This window comes from Arachis hypogaea, chromosome 16, assembly GCF_003086295.3.
Source record: "Arachis hypogaea cultivar Tifrunner chromosome 16, arahy.Tifrunner.gnm2.J5K5, whole genome shotgun sequence".
NCBI classification, from domain to species: domain Eukaryota; kingdom Viridiplantae; phylum Streptophyta; class Magnoliopsida; order Fabales; family Fabaceae; genus Arachis; species Arachis hypogaea.
The window spans coordinates 32589218-32615073 of record NC_092051.1 but is presented as its reverse complement, the minus strand read 5'-3'; the positions used below and the strand labels follow the sequence as shown (position 1 = coordinate 32615073).

General features: G+C 29.8%; 2 protein-coding genes across 2 annotated transcripts; both read left to right on the top strand.

The window, feature by feature from the left end:
• Window positions 1-1285: 1285 nt before the first annotated feature.
• LOC112758928 (probable threonine--tRNA ligase, cytoplasmic) lies at window positions 1286-8375 on the top strand. The gene is given in 14 exon segments (XM_072220192.1): window positions 1286-1824; window positions 1932-1991; window positions 2318-2383; window positions 3826-3924; window positions 4579-4611; window positions 4695-4781; window positions 5471-5563; window positions 5831-5884; window positions 5967-6088; window positions 6090-6186; window positions 6510-6537; window positions 6540-6580; window positions 7051-7122; window positions 8107-8375. Coding segments are annotated over 14 exon segments (1311 nt in total). The 5' UTR covers window positions 1286-1461; the 3' UTR covers window positions 8203-8375.
• A 10032-nt stretch (window positions 8376-18407) lies between these two features.
• Window positions 18408-19000, top strand: LOC140180092 (uncharacterized). The gene is made up of 2 exons (XM_072220489.1): window positions 18408-18594; window positions 18696-19000. Exons 1-2 carry the CDS (start codon window positions 18408-18410, stop codon window positions 18998-19000), a joined length of 492 nt encoding a protein of 163 aa, XP_072076590.1.
• The last annotated feature ends 6856 nt before the right edge of the window (window positions 19001-25856 follow it).

The following is a 25856-nucleotide window of genomic DNA, read 5'->3' as shown; positions in this document are numbered from 1 at the left end:
TGATTTTTTTATAATTTTTTCTTGATTTTTTAATTAATTATAATTGTAATAATTCATCATAAATTTGTGCTTTGTAGAAAAAATTTATCAATCATAAAATACAGAAGACTTAACCCAAAAATTTAAAAAATCTTGATTAATCACAAAATAATAAATTATGAATTGTGCTTTAATTATGTTTTAAAATACAAATTGGGACTATTTAAAATTAGTTTTTTACAATTAATGTTAACTTCAATCATAATAAGGTAAAAAGTAAAAATTGTATATAATAATTTAATTTTATTATTTATACTACTAAAATTATTCTTTAATGTGAAATTACTTAATTTGCGATTATAATTAATATATGTATTGTTCATAAATATATTAAGAAATAATAATTTCCTAACAATCTTCTACTTCAGTTATAAATATATATTTTTCTGAGATAATCACCTCTTATAAATTTTACGCGCAAATCTGAATGTTATTTCTCTTATTACTTTAATAATCTGGTCTATCTCATATATTAGTTATGAAATTACCGAAACTTTTATCACATTAGTGCCGCAACAAAACCACAATAATCCCATACTAAAATACTCAACCACATAGATCAAATTTGGATGAGAAAATTCAGAAATTACATACAAAAATGATCTCATGCAGACTCAGATGAAACTGCAACGGCAACGTCCGGGCTCATAGCGATGACGACTAAATGATGAGTCCGTCAGGAGAAAGGTGGCGACGGGCTCAACAACGACAGTAACGGGATGAGCAGCGATGATGACATGAGCTGTGAACAGTGAGTCAGTGACGGACCCAGAAAAATTTAGTAATGGGGAAAAAATATAATAAAATTTAGGTATAGATATTATTTTTTTTTTTGCTTCCCACGATACTCAACAAGTTAAGGACTAATCCGTCATGAATTTGAATTTCATTTAAGAATTTACAATTGGCCGGTAATGAGTTGTTATACATACGAGACGGAATTCGAACTCTCAATACTTACTTAAGCGGACGACTAAGTTGATCACTAAACCAATCCAAATTGATTTAGATATATTCAAAATTTAAAATTAGAACTATCTAATACATATCAATAAGAACTAAAAATATACACACAATTATTATTATAATATTTAAAATAATAAAAATATAATTTCATACACATAATATAATATTTATAATATAAAGTCTCCGTTGTAAATTTGGTAAACATAAATAAAAACCCTAAACTAGTCAACAAAAAAAAAAAAACCCTAAACCTCACTAACAAGAGTTCTGAGTTTCTGACTGCAGGTATTGAAAAATAAAAATGAAAAAATTAAATAAAAAATAAAAAATAAAAAATAAAATCCATAAACCCCCTCTCTAATCCAGCTCCGCCGCTACGCTACTAGCTCCTCTTCCCCACTCTCTCCCCTCCACAATCTCCGCCGTAACCGTTTCTTTTACTCTACCATAACCGCCATGGTGCCCCACCCCAAGGACGATGAGTATCTGAACGCCGCCATTCCGAAGCGTATCAAGATGTTCGAGTCCATCCAGGCTGAGCAGAAAACCCAGCGCCTCTCACTGTCGCCGGATCCAATCAAGGTCACACTTCTCGACGGCACGGTCAAGGACGCCGCCAAGTGGCAAACGGCGCCGTTCGATGTGGCGAAAGAGATTTCGAAGAACCTCGCCAACAACGCACTCATCGCGAGGGTCAATGGCGTGCTATGGGACATGGCCAGGCCTCTCGAGCAGGATTGCGAACTCAGGATCTACAAGTTCGAAGACGACGAAGGCCGCGACACTTTCTGGCACTCTAGTGCTCACATTCTTAGCCAGGTACTAACCGTTTTCTTCAATTCGGAACGTTTTTCGATTTTATTTCTTTATTATTCTGTTTGATTTTGGAGTTGATGGTGAAAATGACGATGGTTTTCTCTTTGCAGTCGCTTGAGATGGAGTACGGATGCAAGCTCCGCATTGGGCCTTGTACTACAAGAGGAGAGGTGAATTGTTTCTTTCTACTTGGATAAACTTGGTTTAAGATTCAAAATATGTAGTTTTCTCGAGAGAAATTTCATTATTGCCAATCATGCTGTTTGTGTTGTTACACTGAGTAATGATATAGGCATATAGCATCGTCAAAAAACTCGGAAACATGTTCCTGCATACTAAATAAAGTAAAAAAGGTAGATACTTCCAATGCCTTGAAATCTTAAACAGCAATCATCTTTAGTAAGTAGATGCATACTTAGGAGGATAGATATTTCTCTTGTTTTATTATTTTGTTGCAAGATAAATAGTATAGATGAGAATGTGGATGTTGTTGCAGGGTTTCTATTATGATGCGTTTTATGGTGACTTGGGATTGAATGATGATCATTTCAAGCAAATTGAGGCTGGGGTGTTGAAGGCAGCTGGGGTATTTCTCATCCTTCTTTTCTCTGTGTGTTTATGTGTGCTTATTTATAGAGTTGTTTCTTGTTACTGTGTGTGTTTGTAATCAATAGCAAGTTGTACTGAATGGTATCTCAAAATTGCTGGCTTTGAGAATATTTGTACTCTGCCAGTCTGGTATTCACAAAAGATTTTAGATTTCAACCCTTTGAATGAGAATTCTTCATCTGGTTGTTAGTTGGCTATTCCTTTTTATCAGTATGCTAAATTGCTAATGCAAAGTTTTTGGATTTTTTTGAGTGTTATTGCTCAGTATGATAAGTTTGTAGTTCCCTTAATATATATATGATGGTTGATGGAGAAACAACCTTTTGAGCGCATTGAAGTAACACGTGATCAAGCACTTGAGATGTTTTCAGATAATGAGTTCAAGGCAAGCATAGCAGTGTAGTAGCTCTGTTATCTTTTGCACCACATTAGCATATTGATCTGAACAACACATTGCCTATTTTGTTTCTTTTGTAGCCTATGATATCACAATCTGTTGCTTATGCTATGTTCTTGCTATTGTCATCAGGTTGAAATTATCAATGATTTGCCTGCTGATAAAACCATCACAGTATACAGACGTGGACCACATATACCCAATACTTCCTTTGTTAAGGCAATTGCCTGTTTGAAGGTATTTATTTAAATTTTGTTTATGGATATGTGTTTGACAAAGTTTGATTTATTTGGAGACATGTGTTAATCACAAGTAGTTTTGTTATTGGTGGTTTTGCAAATCTAGGCTTCTTCAGCATATTGGAGGGGGAAACAAAGCTCGGGCTACTTTACAAAGAGTTTATGGCGTATCTTATTCTGATCAGAAGAGTTTAAAGGTGATCTTCATTTTATTAATTTCTTTGGAATAGAATATCCAGCTGTAAACTGAGGTGTGGCAGATTGAATGATCAGTTTCCATACCTTGTGAAATATTACTGAATAACCAACAAATAGCTGCTAATGGCCTGCCATTCTAGATGCTCATTTTATGTTTGAAATTATGTGTACTGCTACAGAAATAGTAAAATATTGCCTGCCAGTAATCCGACGAATAAAAAAGAATATAGATTATCTATCACGGAAATGAAGATCACCTTTAAACTCTGCCATAAATTCTTTGTAAAATACACCGGCCGGCGGCTTCACTCTATCGACACTGACCCAACGGTGTCTATAGGTAGCCCTCTCCATTGCGCCGACAACCATGCTCTGATACCATTGTTAGGTATCTAAGGAAAGTGGGAAACCACACCTTAAAAGGTAGCTGTTAAGGGGGAAGAACCACTCTCCTTATATATAACATCAAGCATCCCATACTACTCGATGTGGGACTTTGAGCACTCATAATATCCAAGTCCCTAACAGTGTAATTTCATCTCACAATTATTTAATGGTTCTGCAGAACTTCCTCTTCGCATGGCTGATTTTGGGGTCTTGCATAGAAATGAGGCTAGTGGTGCTTTGAGTGGATTGACGCGTGTTAGGAGATTTCAGCAGGTATGTTCTTCCCCCAGCTGCTAAAACCAAACAGAGACATTAAATGCAAAGTTGATACAAGGGATTTAACTCACTCTTTTAAAACATTGCTTTATTTATTTTTGTATTTTAAACCTAGTTATTTCCAAATAAAGTTTAGTTGCTGCCTTTCTTTTCTTTCTATTCCAAATAATGTCGAGGTAGGCATAGATTCTTGTGATTCACAGAAGATCCTTTCAATTTATAGGCATATGCACTGCAAATTCCAAGTATGGAAATTCCTTACAAGAGATTTGAAGTACATGTTTGAGTTGCAATTTTTATTTTTGTTTTTTATTTTATATTTTAGTTTACATTTAGTGCAGAAGCATAGTAAGGTCCCTTGAGTTGGAGACATTAGCTTTCTGAAACAAACCAGTTATTAGGGGTTTTGAAATTCCCTTCAGACACCTGGACTCATTAATGTTCATATAGTCATAGTTGTAAAAACATCATAAAAATTTATTGCAGCAAGGCAGCTGATGGTTTTTGTTCATTTTTCCAATTATGAAATAATTGCAGCTCTAGTAACATTGCAAATTAGTTATCTAGATCAATTACAGTGTTTTTAGTTCTGATTTCTTCTCTGTTCGAGGTCCTATGTTGTTAACAGCATTTCCTTAAAATATTGCACAGGATGATGCACATATTTTTTGCAGGGAGTCTCAGGTGAGTTGATCTTCAAATTTGTGAACAAGAAATTTTTCTCTTTCGAGTTGAGGGTGGAATTATCAATATGATTCAATTTACAGATAAAGGATGAAGTTAGAGAAGCCTTGAAGTTCATCGATTATGTCTATGAAATATTTGGTTTCACATACGATCTCAAGCTTTCAACGGTATGCTCTTTATTGTTCTTAATGTGCTTACATGCCTCTTTTGTTGTTTTCAAACAACCTATTTAGGCTGTTGATAGTATCTTATCTGCATTTGCCTATACACCAGTAGGTTTGGTTTATAGAACTCCATTAATTCTGGCAAGATAAAATTGTAATTTTAAATTTTAATGGTGATTCTTCTTCTTTCGTTCTTTCTTGTTGATAAGTTTTATGTAATCAAGATTAAAAATATACAAAATCTCAGATGAACGACCTCCATATTTCCTGATAGTGTTAAAGCTTCATTGGAAACATCATTAGGTTCAAACCCCATGTATTTTTCTACCTTGATGGCATGTTCTCTACCTGCCAAAGATGCTTTATCTATGTTGCACTTTTCCGGTCAATAGTTGGGTCTCTGGATGTGATTCCAAATTTCCAATTGAATGTTATATGGGATTTTATAAAACCAATGAAGTTGGCAATTTGCTAGTTACTTTATGTTGGGCTTCATGATTAAATTCCTTGCAGCATTGGTTCTCATGTGAATTCCTTTTACAAACTTTGTTTTCCTTTCTTTGTTTTCTGGTTCTCATCCAAGAGAAGAAGTTTTTTTAATCTGTACTGTTGTTGTTCTTTCTGCACATGGTAACATCGATCTTATTATTTGTCTATTTATCATCCTCTGCATGTGTTGAATACTTGAGTAGAGGCCAGAGAATTCCTTAGGAGAAACAGCAACATGGGAGAAAGCTGAAAGTGCCCTTAAGGAAGCTCTGGATGAATTTGGGAAGCCTTGGCAGGTAATTATATCATCATTTTTATGATCTCAAGAAGTCTTTAATTTCTATTATTAAGTTCATGATGTTGCTTTGATCATATGGTATGGCTATAATTCTGATTGCAATTGATTCAGAATGGGCAATCAGCAGTCCCTATTGTATAAAAGTTGATGAATATGATTGTGATGACATGTTTACCTGCTACATTTTATTTTTCTTGACTATAGAATGTGTCATTCACTTGTAAACCATGATCTTTATACTTATTTCTGAATAATTCCTTTGCAGCTGAATGAAGGGGATGGTGCATTGAGTAGGAAATTTCAGTGTGCAACTTTGCAGGTTTATATCGTAACTTGATTTACATTCTCACCTGAGTAAGCTTTGGATAACTTAACTGGTAGTTTGCTGTGTTTGCTTGCAGCTTGATTTCCAACTACCTAATTGTTTTAAGTTGGAATACTCGGCTGAGGATGAAGCCAAGATTGAGAGGCCTGTCATGATACACAGGGCCATTCTAGGATCTGTTGAGCGCATGTTTGCCATACTTAGAGCACTACAAGGGTAAATGGCCCTTCTGGCTAAGTCCTCGTCAAGCAATTGTTTGCCGTGTGTCGGAGAAATCACAAGCTTATGCAGAGAAGGTACATTGCTTCTAGGTTCTATTTGTTGTAAATTTATCACATAAAATGAATGGGATGATGTGTACTGGATATATCATGGGATAACACTATTGGGAATTATAATTCTGTGGCATCCTATGTTAGTAATATATAAAGCTGTTACAACATTGATGATCTTCATGTTTTCTTAAATACTGCGAGCTTCTCTGCATATGGTTAAAATTGAATCAATTAGTTAGCTTTGCATTATTCTCTTACTTTTTATTGGGACACTTGTAATTTATGGCTTGTAAAACAAGTTGTTCATTTATTAGATAACATTTTCTCGTGCTGCAATTTGATAGGTGAAAGATGAAATCTACAGCAAAGGGTTAGGGTTGATGCTGATTTAACAGATAGGAAGATTCAAAAGAAGGTGACGAAATCATCCTGAATTGATACTTTGGCTATAGTCCAATGTTTCATTCATTTGATATGACAATAATGCTAACATTGTTTTGATCTACTGCGCGATGAAATGTTTACAGCTAAGTTTTATTGTGTTCAACATGAATTCCTTTTATAAAAATTATTGTGTACAACATATTGAGAAACCAAGTTTTCAATTCTTAGTACTTAGTATTAATTTTTCCCCATTGACCTGAAAGCTTAGCCAAATACATCTATATGTAAGCTGGGTGTATTTAATGTTATTGGTATCTTTGTGTGGTATGTTTACACTTCTTTAATCTTGCAAATATATCTATATGTTCTGAATTTTTAATCGGAGGCCAATCGTATTAAATGAAAAGTAAACTTTTACTTCTATTTAATTTGTTCTGACTTTTTTATTACTAATCTCTCAGCCAAATAAATGTCTTAATTGAAAGTTATGCCAAGTTGCAGGTGCGAGAGGCTCAGCTAGCACAGTACAACTACATCTTGGTTGTTGGAGAGCAGGAAGCAGAAACTGGACAGGTGCTTCTTATTTACGCTTTGTGATAAATAAATTGCTAGTCTAATTCAAGTTTTACTCTTGGCCAATCTTCTAGCTACGTTCCCAGAACCCGACTAAGGTGTCTTCATATGCATTTCATTGTGTTTTTACCCAATGCTGTTGTTGAGCCTAATTTTAGCTGAAGTCCTTACAAATTGGCTAATTGTAGCGAGACAACGATTAAAATCTAGATCCTCCTATTAATCCTTCTAATTGCGAGAAATTACTGCATGCTCCCTGAGAACATATATTTTGTGCTTCAGGAACATGCACCACTAATTTTAGATTTATATATACAACTTTTAAAATATTATAAATTGAAATTAGTGATTATGCATGTTCTTGGAGGTGAATTGAATGTGTCCCGGTAGTATGCTCTCCAAAGAAAATGTTCAATCTTGTATAAAAGGGATAAAAAGGTCCCTAACCATTCATTGCATGGACACATATTTTTTAACCAAAATTAAATACTTATATATAGTTTTTTTGTTGTTGGAACACAGGGTACTTCTATTAGTCAATAGAACGATTTATGTCACTCTTTTTTCAGTGGTCAAAGCCCTATAAGTACTTAATTTTGCTTAGAAATTTATGTCTTCACAAAAACATGGTCAGAGATTTAATATCTTTAGAATATACAGACCATTTAATAGTTTCCTTGATTAGCATTAGGGAGGAAAGTAAGGAAGGGATGCTTTAGGACTTGCCAGATAACGGTCGTTTAGTTTGGCCAATTGTTGGATACTTAAGTCATGCAAAAATACATGACAACACTAAGATGCTTGTGCTAGACTTTAATTTGTTGGATTACTCTTTCAGTTAAGGCTTTTCTATCAAAAGGCAATTTTCCTTAGGGTATGTTTGTAGGGCGGTAAAAATGGGGTGAAAAATTTCGTGTATGAACTCTCTTAAATTCGATCCCCGAACTTTCTTACCAAATTTTTCCTAAAACTTTACTTTTCCAGGTGAGCGTGCGGGTAAGAGATAAGGCGGACCTTATCACTATGAGTATCGAGGGCCTGCTCGAACGGTTCAGTGAAGATGCAAAAAATTTCCGTTGAAACTTTTGTGAAAGCGATTGTTAAAAAAAATTAAAAAAATCTATTCTCATACGTTATCCACTTCATGCTTTGCATTATGACTAAATTTTAATATTTAAATAGTATTTTTAGTTAAAAATAATCATATTCTTTGTATACCAAAATTAGCAGTCAAATTTGTCGTACATATAAAATATATGTTAAAATGTAACAAAATTAATTTGTATAAAATATATATAAAAGATCATGAGATCATGATTATCTAACAAAATTAATTTATATTTATTACATTCAATTTGAATAAGTAAAAAATCATCTTATTTTAGTTTGGTTCTTAATTCACATGATTTGAATTATTCAATAGATATGATTTGATCTGATTTGATATGATTATTAATTGAAAATATCTCCATTGTTCATTTTATTCATAAATTTATTATTTTAATAACTAATAAATTAATCAAATTAATTGCCAATGAGTAATAGCTCAAATGGCATAGTCTCTCTATACTCAATTAAGAGGTTGCGGATTCGAGTCTCATATCTTTGGTAAAAAAAAAAATTAATCAAATTAATTAATTAATACACATAATTATTATAATTAATTTGGTTTAATAAATTAAAAGAAATAAATTAAAAAAATACTATCAGAATATTAAAAAAAATAAATTAAAAAATACTATTGAAATAAATTGATATAAATTATAATAAATTGTGTGATATTTAAATATCTAATCAAATTAATTAGTTGATATAATTAATTTATTGTAGTAAAATATATTTAACGAATTAAAAAAATAAATCGAAAAACACTTTCAAAAGTATGTCACATCAACTTCATTATTAAGTATAAAAATATGATTTTTATATAATAATAAATCTATCTACTTATTATAATATACTAAAACTGGGTTTTTCCTCAACTAATGAAGGTGAAGTGTCCATCCCTCGTGACTTCGTTTTTCCTCCAAAATAAATAATTTTTTCTCTATTCTAAATTATTTTATAAAAAATATCTTTATTATAATTATATTATAATTAATATTTAATAAATAATACATAATTATACTAATTTAGAAACATATTTTCATTATAGTTATATCAAATCAATATTTATTGCATTATTAAACTACTTATCAATTATATATCAATTGAAAATACTTTTAATAATAATAATAATAATCTAATTAATATACTAAAACTGGGTTTTCCCCCAACTAATGAAGGTGAGGTATCTTTCTTCCAAAATGAATACACTTTTTTCTATTCTAAATTATTTTATACAAAATATCTTTATTATAATTATATTGAGGAGTGCTACACATACAAGTCATTTTTATTTACAAGTCTTACAAGTTAGGCCTAACACGCGCATTACTGAACCATCTTCGCGTGTTTCATCTTCGTTTCCTTTTTTACGAAGGAAGGAAGAAGAAGAAGCGTGAATTTAAATGACTTGTATGATTTGTATGGAAAAGCGTTCTCTCTTTACCTTCGATCTCCTTCTATTTTTTTTTCGATTTTCATGGTTTCTGAAATCAAGCTTTGAAATTGTTTTGAAGATGATGGAACTTCAGAAATACACCCGAACGATTACAAAAATACACCCAAACGATTACAGAAATACATCCAAAGGATTACAGAAATACACCAAAACAATTAAAGAAATAAACCAAACGATTACAGAAATACACCCAAAGGATTACAGAAATACACCCAAAGGATTTAAGAAATACACCCAATATAGGGAGAGACAGTATATTTCTTCTTGAAATCAATACACCCAAAGGATTACAGAAATACACCCAAAGGATTTAAGAAATACACCTAAAATTCGTTGAAGTACACCTTATGCATAATTCAGAACTCTTTCTCTTGTTCCTCCTCATCTTCTGCTGCTTCTTCTTTTTCAAAAACGATTTCAGAGCTTGATGTCAAAAAACAATGGAAATCAAGAATAATGAAGAAAGAAAACAAAGAGAAAAGTACGTAAATGAAGAAGAAGAACAGGAAGAGGAAGAAGAACGTGCAGCAAGAAGAAGAAGAAGGAGAAAGAGAAGGCAAGAAACGTACCTTGAATAATGTTTCTTCGTTTTTTCTGGTGATTTTGATGAAGGAGAAAGAGAAAACGAAAAGAGGAGAAGAAATTTCAATAAAAAAAGAGGGAGGAAGAGAAGAAAAAGAGACACGGAGAAAGAAGAAGAAGAAAAAGAAGAGGAAGAGGAAGAGGAAGAGAAAGTACGGAGAAAGAAGAAAAAGAGGCACAAGAAAAAAACGTGAAACGGCGTGTTTATAAATGACTTGTATGACTTGTATGGAAAATCACTTGTATGTGGAGAATTACTCAATTATATTATAATTAATATTTAATGAATAATACATAATTATACTAATTTAGGAACATATCTCCATTATAATTATATCAAATCAATATTTAATGCATTATTAAACTACTTATCAATTTTCAATTAAAAATACTTTTAATCATTTTAATATTAATAATAATATATGATAATGATATGATAATGGCACCGGTCGTGGTAATCATGATATGAATATTTGATTCTAATCATAAAATGAGCAAATCTTATGATATTAATAACGCACATTGATTTTAAATATTTTTAGTCATTTTAATTATATTAATTTTAAAAATATTGATAAAATTCTAATTCTTATTCATTATCCAATAATAATAATAATAATAATAATAACTTGAAAACCCTTATATAATCTATTTCAATTACCTATGTATTATTATTAAAATTCTATATGTTCCTAAATATAAGTCTTGAAAAACATGACATGGTACGGACTATTAGTGTAGAGTTGTTTAGGTTTGTCTAGAAAAATATAATAGAGTTTATATTTCTAAATCTATCTACTTAATATATTAAAACTGGATTTTCTCCCAACTAATGAAAGTGAAGTGTCGATTTCTCATGAATCTATTTTCCCGCCAAAATGAATGCACTATTTTTGCTTCTAAGTTTATTTTATAAAAATATCTTTATTACAATTATACTATAATTAGCATTTAAGTAATAGTACATATTATACTAATTTAGAAAAATATCTTTATTATAGTTATATAAAATCAATATTTAATGCATTATTAAACTACTTATCAATTATCAATCGAAAATATTTGTAATCACTTTAATAATAATAATAATAATAATAATAATAATAATAATAATAATAATAATAATAATAATAATAATATTATTATGATAATGGCACCGGTTATTAATAACCAATTTATATTTTTCTAAATAAATTTATTTTAAAAAATATATTTATTATAATTATATTACAATATTACAACTAATATTTAATGAATAATGCACAATTATACTAATTTAAGAAAATATCTTTATTATCTATCTATTATATTATATAAAAATAAGATTTTTACACTTAATAACAGAACAGATGCGACATGCTCTTAAGGTATTTCCTGATTTATTTCATTTAATTCGTTAAAGCAAATCAATTATAATTAATTAATTATATCAATTAATTAATTTGATTAGACATTCAAATTTCACCATTTATTATAATTAACTATATCAATTAATTAATTTAGTTAATTATATTAATTATTTGATTTGATTGGAATAAATATTGAATTATTTAATAAATAATAAATATGATAACGAAATATATGAATTAATTTAATTAGTTTATTTTTCTCAATACCCTCTATTTATACAAGATCAAATATTTTTTACTCATTCGCTTTCTTTTCTATCTCTCTCCCTCCCTCCCTCCCTCCCCCCTCTCTCTCGTGTTTAGGTACAATTTTTATAATTTATTGAATTTTTGTTTTTTTATCTTTATTTATACATTTTATTTTTTTATATTTTTAAAAATTTTTATTTATTTTAATTGCTTATTATTAGGCGCACACTTTTTTTTTTATTTTAGCTTCTGATTAACAAAAAAATATGTGATTTTTACTTTGTTTTTAAATAATCTTACTATAATTTTATTTTGTAATATTATATTTTGTCATGTGTACTTCAAATCATATATATATGTGTGTGTATGTATATTGTCTTTTTTTTGTGATTCACAATTAATATATACATACGTTCGTGTATGTGGTTTATATGTTAATGTTTTTATTGATTCTCTTTATTTTATTTTATTTTTTGTGTGTCTCTTTGTTGTTCTTTATTTTAGTTATATATATTCATTTATTTTTCTATATTGATGCTCTTTTTATTTAAAATATCGTGATAATTTAGAGTGTATGTTGTGGCCCATGTGATATTCATTAATTTGGTGTATCTTTTTAGATGGTTTATGTTATAATGTGTTTAAGGAGTTGACTTAAAATTATAATATGATATATAAATTTATAATATGATTTATAATATGTTAAAATATTAGGACATTATCATATAAATATTTTTTATTTATCCCGTTAGATTTAACTATATAGGATCTTGAAAATTATGCAATTATGTCATTAGTTATTTTTTCATATAATTATTGTATTGATCATTTACATTAGGGAGAGTATTTTCAATATTAATATTTATAAATATGCTATTATTTGTATAATTGATTGAATCATCTTATTCATTTAAATTTAATTCTATTGAATTAATTATTCAAGGTGCCATCGCTATTTCTATTTCTAAAGAATTTTTTAATATTATTTAACAATTCTAATAATAACAATTAAAAAAAGTAAGACGGTACAAAATTGCAATGACGATAAGATTTAAATACCGTGATAAAATTATGTTGATAATATACACTTGGGTATTACTAACAACTATGTTAGTAATGACTTAAAATAAATAACAAAATAAGTTATAAGGTATTATTTTATTTAAATTATTAATAATTAAAAGAATAAATAAAAGGTCAGGAATTATTTTTAAAATAGACATTAAATTTAATTTTATGGTACTAATTTATTTGAGTTATTAATAAAATTTATAATTTTCAGATTTATATCTATTCAATTTATATATTTTATTTTATTTTATTACTTGAACAAAAAATTGAGACGTGCATTTTTAATTATTTATTTAGAAAGTATAGCGAAATGAATTATATTAATTATAATTAATTATCGATAATTGATATCAATAAATTAATTGTATTAATTTATAAGATGAATAACGTGTAATAAATGTTGTGAAATTAATTATAATAAATTAATAATTAATAAATAAAAAACTAAAAAGGACTTTTTTATTTTTTTAATGGATATACATTTTTATAATTTTACTTTCTCTTTATCTCTTCTTTTTACATTTATTTTTTTAATTTATTGAATTAAATCAATTATATTAATTATTTGTATTAACTAATTAAGTACTTTTTAATAGATTATTATAACTATGCCTTTAAATCATAGGTTAAAAATATTATAAAAAATCTTTTATAAAAGTTGTTGCAAAATAAATATTTTCAAAATGTGTCCTTAAGACACAAATTAACTAAATTATTTTTTAATTTAATGTATTTGATTCATTCAATTGTATTAATTATAACTAATCAATTATGTAATTTTATTTGATTAGGATAAATATTTTATCATTTAATATTTTATTTGATTCATTAAATTACATTAATCATAACTTCAAATATTTAATTTAATTAGAGTAAATATCAAATTATTTTAAATTTTGTTTGATTCATTAAACCAAATTAATTATAACTAATTTATTATTTAATATGATCGAGATAAATATTAAATTATTTAATAAATAATATATAAAGCAATGAAATAAATGAACTCAATTAATTCAAATTATTATCTTATTATTTTATATATTCCTTTTTTCCCTTTTTATTTTATACTTCAAATAAAATATTTGTAAATTTTTATTTTTATTTTTTATCTTAATTTTGCTAATATTTTTCTATGATTTTATTTTATATTAATTTTTTTTATTTATTTTGATTAATAATTCTTAAGGGTATTATTATTTTATTTAAATATAATTTAAATTTTTTGTAATATTTTTATAAAAGTTGATTAATAGGTTCTTTTTTAAAATATTTTTTTGAAAATTTTTTAATAAGATCATATTTTGATTTTTCTCTTTCATCCTTTGTATTAATTAATTATATTAATCTTCTATTGTAATACATTTTTTTTTCTACTCCACACATTATCTTTTCTATCTTCTTTTAATTTTTTTAATTGCTCTTTTTACTTTATTTTTAATTATTTATTTTACTTTTACTTCTCATATATAGATTTATTATAATTCATCACAGGTTCTTTTTGAATTTAAGTGATTTTTAGGTTATATTTTACCATTGATGCTTTTATTTTATTTAGTGTATTTTTTTAGTCTGTGTTTAATATAATAATCTGTAAATATCTATTCTATTATGTAAAAATTAAATTTCTGCACTTAATGATAAAACCGTCGTAACATGTTTCTGATGGTGTTTTTCGATTTATTTCTTTTAACTCATTAAATTCATTTTATTATAATAAATTAATTATATCAACTAATTGATTTGGTTAATTTTTTAAATATCATACAATTTATTATAATTTCTATCAATCAATTAATTGTAATTCAAATTGAATGATTATTTTGTTACGAAATTATTATTTCCTAATCTATTTATGGGCAATACATATATTAATTATAATCGTAATTAAGCTATTTTACATTAAATGACTTATATAATGGTCATCTCATTTATTATCATAAATGCTAAATTAAATAAGTTATTATTACTTTTAATTTAGAATTAAATGAGAATAAAACCAGAGATACTATTTTATTTGGATTTGGATCCTCTAAAGTTTGAATTTCACTTTAGAAAATAAAGTGTGATCTCTCACCATTAATTTCATAGATGGAACCAAGAATAAATATGATATTTTTTTGTCTCTCAAATATTATTGATTTAAATATTTGATATGAGATTTTGTGCTAAATAATGTCAAGCCAAACATAATGTGTGTGAAATTGCACTACTAAGTTTCCTATATCATCTTTCAAACATGAGAATACCAAAAGCGATTGAATTTTTCCTTCTCAAGCAATATAACAAAATTTATGAACTTTAAAACGTGTAAGTTGAAGTAACGTTTTTTTTCATTCTTAGTTTAGTGATATCTATTTAATCCATGTGAAAAATAATGTGCAAAATCCAGAAACCACTTTTCATATAGTAGGTTAAAGTTTGAAGCTTGAAAAATATTTATTCCATCAGTTTTAAAGTAATTCATTATGAGTGTGACATGAAAATGCTAAATAAGTATTTAATATCATTATCGTTGGAACATCTTTGGAACATCGCATGCATGCTCTAAATTTTTATTTTAGTACCTACACTGGAGATATATATAACAAAAGTTTTAAGTTTCTAAATAATGTTAGATTTTACTGGTAGCTTGTTGTCATCTACACCTAACAGAATTTGGGATACTATAGTACATGAGTCTCAACAGAGAATCTCCCAACAGGAATAACTATATTCATAAGTTTTCAACTCACATGAGAATGTTTAAGCCATAGTGAGCCACTTACTACTCAGACCAACCCATATTGATGTTATTAATATAATCTTAAAACGTCAGTTTTAGACATTTTTCAACTAGGAAATGATCATTTTGGAAAATAGAAATTTCGGAAAAATAATATTGAAATATCCTTATCCTAATCAAAATTATCTCAAATTCTCAATAAACTTTAATTATCTCCATGTTTACTCTCATTAATCATGACCTCTATAGTGGGTACTCGATCCATTAAATATTACTCCTGCTAGGTATTAGAGAATTAAATACAAGTAATGCAGAAAAATATTTAAAATAAGGGAAAACAATAATAAAAGGCTATTTTATATATAGGATTGCTTATCTTACCATGTTAAATTGTTAATATGACATGGTAAATGCACGCTAATGAGATTGACTTTCCTCTCTCCTTGATTTTCTTCCTTTCACCTATTGTCTTTCTCTCCATCTATATGGGCTTGGCAACAACAATGGAACCGCTGCCAAATCTGGGAGCATTAGCTGTGGTAGGTGAGGTGGTGCAGTGGGCAATGGGTGCAACAGGTGGTAGTGTTCCGGGGGAAGGGTTGTGGCCAGTAGTTGGCGTCAAGGGTTTAGGGTGGTTATAGTGTGGAGATGGAAAGAATGGTAGCAGTGGATGAAAATGATGGTGGTTGGTTTTTGACTAGAAGAGGATGGACAAAAGTGGTGGTACAGATTGTTTAGGGTTAGGAATTGGGATAATCCATAGTAGGAATAAAATTTTAAAAAAAAAAAATTTAACTAACATGTGCCCTTTACAACACAAGATAGATACAAAACATATTTATTAAAAAAATAAATTTTTTATATTTTCAATAAATTTTTTTTAATTTATAATCTTAACATATTTCTTTAAAAATACAAAATAGATAAACCCTTAAATAAACAAAATTAAAATAGACCAACTATTAACTATAAAAAATAGTTAACAATATAATAGTTAACAATATAATAAACTCGAATTAAATATTAGATAGTTTTAAAACTATGCAAGCCAATAAACAGGTATAACTAACCTATATAGATTTGAATGCTGATCCATCAAGCATGAAGTGGATAACGTATGAGAATAGATTTTTTTTAACTTTTTTTAACAATAGAAAGAGTAATGTGTGTTCTCTTATCATTAATTTTATAAGTAGGACAAAAAAATATAAGAGAGAAAACAATTAAAGATTAAAGATCATACTTTATTCTCTCAATTTTTTTTAACAATTAAGAGGATCCATTCCCAATAACGTATGCGTGATCAGATTATACTATTGTATTGACTTAAAAATCATTTTACGATGAAAAAAATTCAAACGAAAAAAAATAAAATAAAATAATAAAAATGATTGTTACCCCACCAAAACCAAATACCAAATCAGGTCTGGCATGTAGTCTAGACTCTATAGCAGTCAATACAAGGATCTATCAGCGCGTTACAAGTATAAACAAAATTCACATTATGTTAGTGATAACAATTAGGAAAAACAGTGGGCATCCAAATCATAGCTAAAATCATACTACATTGTTAGGTTGAGAATATAAATGACAAAAATAAGGTCACCGTGGCCTAGGGCTGAATTTTCATCAACAGCTTTCACAAAAGTTTCAATGGAAATTTTTTGCATCTTCACTGAACCGTTCGAGCATGCCTTCAATACTCATAGTGGTAAGGTCTGAGAAGGTGGATGGAGCTGTTAAAGGATTATGATTTTGAACTAAGTTATCATCCTGGAAAGGCAAACGTGGTAGCAGATGCATTAAGTCGGAAGTCTTTAACGATCGCTTGGATGAGAATCAAGGAGGAGGAGTTAGTGGGTAAGTTTGTGGATCTTAAGTTGGATATTAGTGAAGTTACCGGAAGAGCTTGCTTGAATCAGTTACAGATCTCAAGTGACTTTAAATCCGAACTCCTAAAGGCTCATCAAAACGATGACGTGTTACCTAAGGTGTTGCCTGCTATCGAGCAAGGGAAGCAGTGGAGAGTGTCATGGGATCAAGATGGATTGTGAAGATTCAAAGGTAGGATCATTGTGCCGAATGTTGGTACTTTACGGCAAGATATATTGAAAGAAGCACATAATAGCAGATTTTCTATTCACCCTGGGAGTACTAAGATGTACCACAATCTGAAGGCTATGTTCTGGTGGCCTATAATGAAAAATGATGTGGCGGAATATGTCTCAAAGTGCTTAACTTGTCAAAAGGTGAAGGTTGAGCATCAGAAACCATCGGGAATGCTACAGCCACTTGAGATTCCTTAGTGGAAGTGGGAAGGAATCGTGATGGATTTTGTGACCGGTTTACCGAGGACTAGGTCGGGATTTGATGCGATTTAGGTGATCGTGGATCGCTTAACCAAATCTGCTCATTTTCTGCCTATTCGAGTGAACTTTTCTATGGAGGAGTTAGCAAGGTTGTACATAAAGGAGATAGTAAGGTTGCACAGTGTGCCATCGAGCATAGTGTCGGACCGTGATCCCCGATTCACATCAAGGTTTTGGGGAGCTTTCCAAAAATATTTCATCACGAGGCTATGTCTTAGTATCACATATCATCCGCAAACTGATGGACAATTGGAAAGGACCATTCAGAGTTAGAAGATATGCTGAGAGCATGTGTGTTGGATCAACCCAGAAGTTGGAACCGATACATGCCATTGGTGGAGTTTGCGTATAATAATAGCTTTCATGCGAGCATAGGGATGGCTCCGTATAAGGCCTTGTATGGACGGAAGTGCCAGTCTCTACTTTGTTGGTATGAATCGGGTGAAGTGAGCGTTTTGGGTCCTGATTTGGTAGCAGAGACTACGAAAAAGATTAAAAAGATTCGGGAGAGAATTCTAACAGCTCAGAGCCGCAGAAGAGTTATGCGGACCAGAGAAGGAAACCGTTAGAGTTTGAAGTGGGAGAACATGTATTTCTAAGAGTTACACCGACAACTGGGATCGGAAGAGTGATTAAGACCACGAAGTTGAATCCAAGGTATATAGGACCATTTGAGATTCTGAGGCGAGTCGGGTTGGTGGCGTATCAAGTAGCTTTGCCACCTCATCTGTCTAACTTGCATGACGTATTCCACGTGTCACAACTTCGTAAGTACACGTCGGATGCGGTTCATGTACTAGAGCCTGAGTCGGTCGAGTTGAAGGAGAACTTGACTTTCCAAGTGACGCCAGTGAGAATTGACGACACTACTGTGAAGAAGTTACGCGGAATTGAAGTTTCATTGGTTAAAGTAGCTTGGAAGCGAGCTGGAGTAGAAGAGCATACTTGGGAGTTGGAGTCTGAAATGTGAAAGGACTATCCCGAGCTATTCTCAGGTAATTCAAATTTTGAGGGCAAAATTTCTTATTTGGTAGGGAGAATGTAAGAACTGCAACTAATCAACTGGTTAGTCAAGTAATTAATATTGCCCAAATTAGATTCCGAAAAGTTAGAGTGAAAATTTGAGGATTTAAATATAATTTTTGGACTCAGTAGTTTTTTCTGAGTTAGAAAATGTGTTTTCTGCAAAAAACTGTGAAAAACCGCGAATCGGCAGCCGAACCGGTTAAACCGGTTCAAGTCTGACCGGTACTGCGTGAGAAAAAGTGAAAACAGTCAAAAACCTTAGAAAAATGTTAGAAATGGAAAACCGGGCGTTAATTTTAAAGGTTTGGCCCAAAGTTGGGCCGAACGGGCTAAAAACGCTAACAGGTTGGATCGGGCCCAAGTTGAGCCCAAGCCTAACATATATAAACTCTCATTAATGACCCATTTCAGCACACCATAAACTCAAACACACCCATTCATGCTGAAAAGAAAAGAGGGAGAGGAGAAGAGAGAAACACTATTCACATAGAACTTCACTGGCTCATATTTTGAGCTACAGAGCTCCGATCGCCGCACTGTTTGCGGCTACGCGTTCCTTGTGAAAAGATCTACAAGACCCATATAAGAAATTGGTAAGAAAATCTCGAATCCCACTCAGTTCTTCTCTTCAAGTTTTCGAAAATGTAGGGCTTGGGATTAAGTGAGTTTTTGTGATTTTGGATGTTTAGGTTCACTCTAATCCTTGCTTAGCATTGGATTTTGGCTTCCAAAACTATTGGAAAAAGTAAGGGGTATTGAAACTCTTGTGAAATTTTATTTATGATAAGTCCTAGGTTGATTTGTGATGGTTTATGCATATATAGTTTGATTATTGTGAGTTTGGGAGCTATTGGAACTTGTTGGTGCTTATTGGAGTGGAATTGAAAGCTTGTAATATGGTTGAGAGCTTGATTGTGCTAAATTGGAGTTTTGGTTCATATAGAAAATCGGCCAAGGTATGGTTTCGGTTTCTTCTATGTAGTATATAATATTCATGTACACTTAGGCTAGTGACCTATAGGATAGGTCGGATTTATGTGGTTGTTGGTGATGGTTGCTTGATGGTGTATGTTGAATTAATATTGATATATTGAGAAATAATGATATTGAGGTATGATGTTTGATGATTTGAATGATTGTATGTTGTTGGATATTGATATAAAGTATGAACGAAATTGATGATGAGAATTGATAGGAATAAATTAATGGTTGGGAATGTGTTGTTGGAGAATTGACCTTAGTGTCATATATTTGGTGTTTGATGGTTGAGAATGGTGAGTTGTGATTTAAAAAGGGTAGATTGTGCTGTAAATGGAAGTTTGGTATTGCTCTAGTTGGATGTGGCTTGTGAATTTGGTAAATTTGGGTACATGTGAAAGTTGGGTAAAAAAGGATTTTTGGTGAACTTTGTCTGATCATAACTTTTGCCTCGATTTTTAAAATTTGATGAAATTTATTTAGAATTAAATATCTTTTAAAACCCTTTAAATCAATATAAAGTTTGTAAAATTTGAAATTTTGTAGAGGAAGTTATGATCATTCAAAGTTGGTGTTGAAAATCCAAAATTCTGCGAAGTTGCAGAATTTTGTGATTTCTGGTATGTGCGCACGCACACCTCTGCAAAAATTTTGACTTGGGCAGGCAGTCTGTTTGCAGTGCTAGCACAGCTTGTGCCGCACATACCAATGAAGAATTGCAACATGTGCGTACGCATAGCCCTGTGCGCATGCACACGTTGGGAAGGACTGTCTGTTGAGGGCGCTAGCACAGGTTGTGTGAGCGAACAGACATTATGAATTTTAGTACCTGTGTGTATGCACACCTCTATGCGTACACACACCTTTTAAAACTTCTTCTGGGCGTGCGCACGCACACTCCTGTGCGTACGCACACGCCCTGTTTCTATTAATGTATTAATATAATTTTAATATTTATATGTCATTAATAATAATAATTTTATTTTAAAGTGATATTTTATTCCTAATATATATATATATATATATACTATTTCTTTATACGATTAGATTAGACATATTCATATTCAATTTATTTGATTATTTAATTAAAATTAATTATATTAAAAGATTAGATTAAGATTATGGTAGACTAATTATATTGTTATTAATTAATTATATTAAAAGATTAAAATTATGATAGATTATCATTATTTTATTATTTTTTATTTTTTTTATATTAATTCAGATGTTTAGCTTCTTTTCGTTATTAAATAAGGTACTGTATATCTTCTTTTTATTCTTCTTTTATATACACATAAAATTTATTAAATTATTTCTCTTCTCTCTAATAAATTTGTTTCTCTTCTATTTATATTTCTTTCCTTCAATATTTTATTGGTTCTTAATTTTCTAAATTTTATTTTAATTTATGTATTTGTTCTGACTATACCTAATTTTTTTATTTATGTGTAATATACATTCTTATATATGTTATAGAAATATGATTTGATTCCATTAAGTTGCCAAATTTTTTTGAAAAATCTAAAGCTAAAACACAAAAATATATTTATAGATATTTTATTTTAATTTTTTAACTAAAAAATATAATATTTTTTGTCATATTTGTTGGAATTCTAAATTAAATATGAATATTAATTTTTGAAATAGAATAAATATATTTTAAATTTTTTGCACCTAAAAATAATATTCTATCAATGTTAAAATTATTTAGATGGATAAGTAATAGTGAATATAGAATTATTTAGGATGGATAGAACTAAGTACATCTTTTTATTGAAAATACTAATTTAAAAATATTATATTTAATTCTCAATAGTCAACCTCTCATTGAACCATTGTATTTTCAAAAGATTTTTGAAAAAATAAAATAGTTTTAGGTGTATAATTTTTGTAAAAATTTAATTAATTTAAGATATTTATTATCGTTGATTAAAAAAGTAAATTAAAATGACAATTTAATATTTCTACGCTTAAAATATTATTTATTTATTTTTCTAAAATTTTTTATCATTCAATGATCACATTAATATAATTTAATTCAATAAAATTATTTATTATTATTTGATTGAATAAAATTTCTATTTAGCAGAAAATTTTAGGATTTCTTAACCTCAAGATCATCCATGTTAAAGCATATAACTAAGAGCACGGAAGCGTCTCTTCATTCGAGAGTATGATTGAGATCAGAGAGCTTGACTCTTGTGGTTCTTTGATCTTCATTAACCAAAATCTTCTGTATTTCTGATAGGGCTGAATCACAATTTTACTGTGAGAAATGAGCTACCAAGGCAAGTTTGATGTCTTGGAGACCAAAATCCTGAAGTCACTATTTATATTTGAGTGTGACACTCATTAAACCCTAAAACTCAAATAAAATAGTATCTATGATTTTAATCTCATTTATCCAAATCAAAAGTAATAATGACTTATTTAATTCAACATTTATAACAGTAAATGAGATCACTGTTATATAAGTCATTTAATGTGAAATTACTTAATTTGCGATTATAATTAATATATGTATTGTCCATAAAAATATTAAGAAATAATAATTTCCTAACAATCTTCTACTTCAGTTATAAATATATATTTTTCTGAGATAATCACCTCTTATAAATTTTACACGCAAATCTGAATGTAATTTCTCTTATTACTTTAATAATCTGGTCTATCTCATATATTAGTTATGAAATTACCGAAACTTTTATCACATTAGTGTCGCAACAAAACCACGATAATCCCATACTAAAATACTCAACCACATAGATCAAATTTGGATGAGAAAATTTAGAAATTACATGCAAAAATGATCTCATGCATGACTATTTTTAACTTGAATAAAAATTCTATTTTATTCGGTGACAGACTCAGATGAAACTGCAACGGCAACGTCCGGGCTCATAGCGACGGCGACTAAGTGATGAGTCCGTGGAAGAAGAAGAGAAGAACTTAACAGACTCACAGTGTGTGTGAAAGAGAGAGAGAGATAGTGAAATTTGTAACGCCCTAACTTTTAACACGTCATGATCGTACTAAAGATAAGGCATTACTAATCTACTTTCCTTGTTTACTATTTAATATTAAGCATTTAGTTCGACATCGCGTTTCAATTTTTAAGAAAATGCCTGAAAAGTTTGCTTTTATTAATTAAAATCATATATCAAAGATTCTCAAGCAATACTGATCACATAGTTATTAATAATAATAAATATCATACAACAGAATTCAAATAGAACTCAGTTACAACTCCTATCCCTCTATATAAAATAAAATCTTAAATAACAAGGGCGAGGAAATTCTATGAAAGCAACTCAACACATAAATTTAACTCAAATAAGGCTAATATTCTCTCGTGGCTTCAAACTGAATCTTCGAACCTGTGTCACTGACAGGGTGAAAGATTTTGGGGTGAGAATAAACCACACGTTCTCAGTAGGGAGTGAGAATGCTGTAAGAGTAATGAAATAAATTGTAAATAATTAACTTACTTAGTAAAACTATTTTGTTAAACCTTTGAAAATACTTTTATTTCTACTTTAGATAAGTAATTACTTTTCTTTAAATTTCTAAACTCAAAACAGATTTTAATCACAAAAATTAGCCATACTAACCATCTCTCAGCTACATAATCATTTTTCAACCACAACATCTCACCTCAATACATCCGTGAACTAACAGCACAACTAAGGGATTCAAACCAACATACAAACAAGTCAAACAGCACAATCACAGAGAAGTAATACAAGCAAACACAACCAAATATAAATGTGCAAACAACATGATGCATGTCTATTCCTAATGCAGGCCATGAGCTCATGTGTCAGTTGCCTACCCGCTCCCGATATTACCCGGGCATAAGTCCCAGATATGGCTTTCCAGATGCATACAGTGTGCTTATAAGTCGTACCGCTAGGCCGCATACAGTGTGACTTTCCAAATGAATAAACGTACATCTAGAAAACAGTTCTCAGTGTGTGGGCATCCCCACTTTACATTTGGCACTAAGGCCCAAACAATGTCAGATCTGTTCTCATGTGGCAGACAGTCTCTTTAATTTAATATATCCTTTAAAATCTTGTTCTCTGTTCTCCTGTGACAGAGATTTCTTTTCTTAATAAATCGAGTTCAAAACAATACTTAAAACAAAATTTCTCCTTACAAAATTGGATTTAAAATATTATGTTTTTCTTAATAAATCGAGTTTAAAAAAAATAGAATACACCTTTTCTCAACTAAATAAATCTCAAATAATTTAATTTTCTAAAACCAAATCTTTTAAAATAACTTTTCAAATAAAACCTCAGATTTTATAAAATTTTGGCAGCACTTCCCCTAAAACACGGGCTTAGCCACCCTTTTCGGGTCCCAACTAAACCATTTTCAACCTCTTTTCAATCATTTCTAATAACTCAAACTAATTCCAATATCCATAACATTTATAAATCTGAAAATCCAACTAGTTCCAATGTCAAAATCTTTTCTAACTTTCAATTTATTACTAATAAAACAAACTTTCAATACAAAACCTGTTTCTCAATATAAGTAAATATGTAAATAAAATGTTTTCTACTATAAAATCATATTTCAAAATAAATTTATAATTCAGATTTTCGAAATAAAACTACTTTTTCGGTTACTTTTACATAAAATTGGGCGGAATCTCCTCTTAAAAATTAAACTTCACCACCCATGCGGGCTCCCTCAGATTCATAACTTCCAAACCAAAATCAAATCCAACTCCATTCAACAATTATCAGTACGACAATTTCTTCAATAATTAACTCATCATATTACAATTTAACAAGTAACACTAATTTAATCACCTTTCACAGCCACAACTCAACCAATTCATCATAATCACACAAAATCAGAATTTTAACAACTTCATCAAAATCAGAAAACCAATATCAATCAAAGCCAAGGTTGTCGAACTCGCGAGTCTAAGTAAACTCGTGGAGCTGACCTAGACTCGACTTGCGAGTTAACTCGTAGACTCGTACGAGTTCACCTGTTATGAAGTTTATATATATATATATATTCGTACATAATGTATATTTACTCAATTCCGACCCTTCCAAATTAATAATATCAATCTTAAAGTACATAATAAATTAAAATAGTAGCATACACAAATATTTTAAAATACACTTTCAAATCCTCTATAATTATTCTTATACAAATACAACATAGAACACACAAAATTAAAAATTCTAAATCTGTAATACTAAATCTTTAATTGAACATTGAACAATATCAAATAAACAAATTAACTCTAATCAAAATAATTAATTACTAATCAGCCATGAATGGATGAACCATCTGGCCATCTAACATAAACGATAAGCAATAGGCTAAAATTAGAAGTAATAAAATTTAAAAAAAAAAAAACTAAATCAAGAAGTAAATGCTCAAAAAAGGGCAAAAGGCATACAAAAAATAGATGATACAGAAGAAAAGAAGGGGGTAAAGTCCCAGCAACAGTAGATCGAAGACAAAGGTGCAGCAAGCAGCGGTGATGAGGGTGCAGCAGCACAAAACGACGATGACAAAGAGTCATGGATTTCACGATGGCGTAAAGAGATAGGACTGTAGGAGAAGTAATCAAACTCGTGAACGGTGATAGCATGATGGAGTTGCGGATAGTGGAGATGAGAAGAAATACAAAGTAGAGGGCAACATAAATAAAATTCACAAAGACAATGGCTCAAATAAGAGCAGAGGTAGTAGACGCAAGAAAACAACGGCAGCTCGACGGGGAACAGCGACTACGGCAGAACATGGAGAAAGTGAGACTTGAGAGAAACGACGTAGATGAGTGAGTT

Bases quoted from the DNA above. Each gene is read 5' to 3' on its own strand.
- LOC140180092 (XM_072220489.1), top strand. From the start codon at position 18,408: ATGGCTCCGTATAAGGCCTTGTATGGACGGAAGTGCCAGTCTCTACTT. The intron at 18,595-18,695 runs GTTAGAGTTTGA...CAAGGTATATAG, and splicing joins GCGGACCAGAGAAGGAAACC to GACCATTTGAGATTCTGAGG.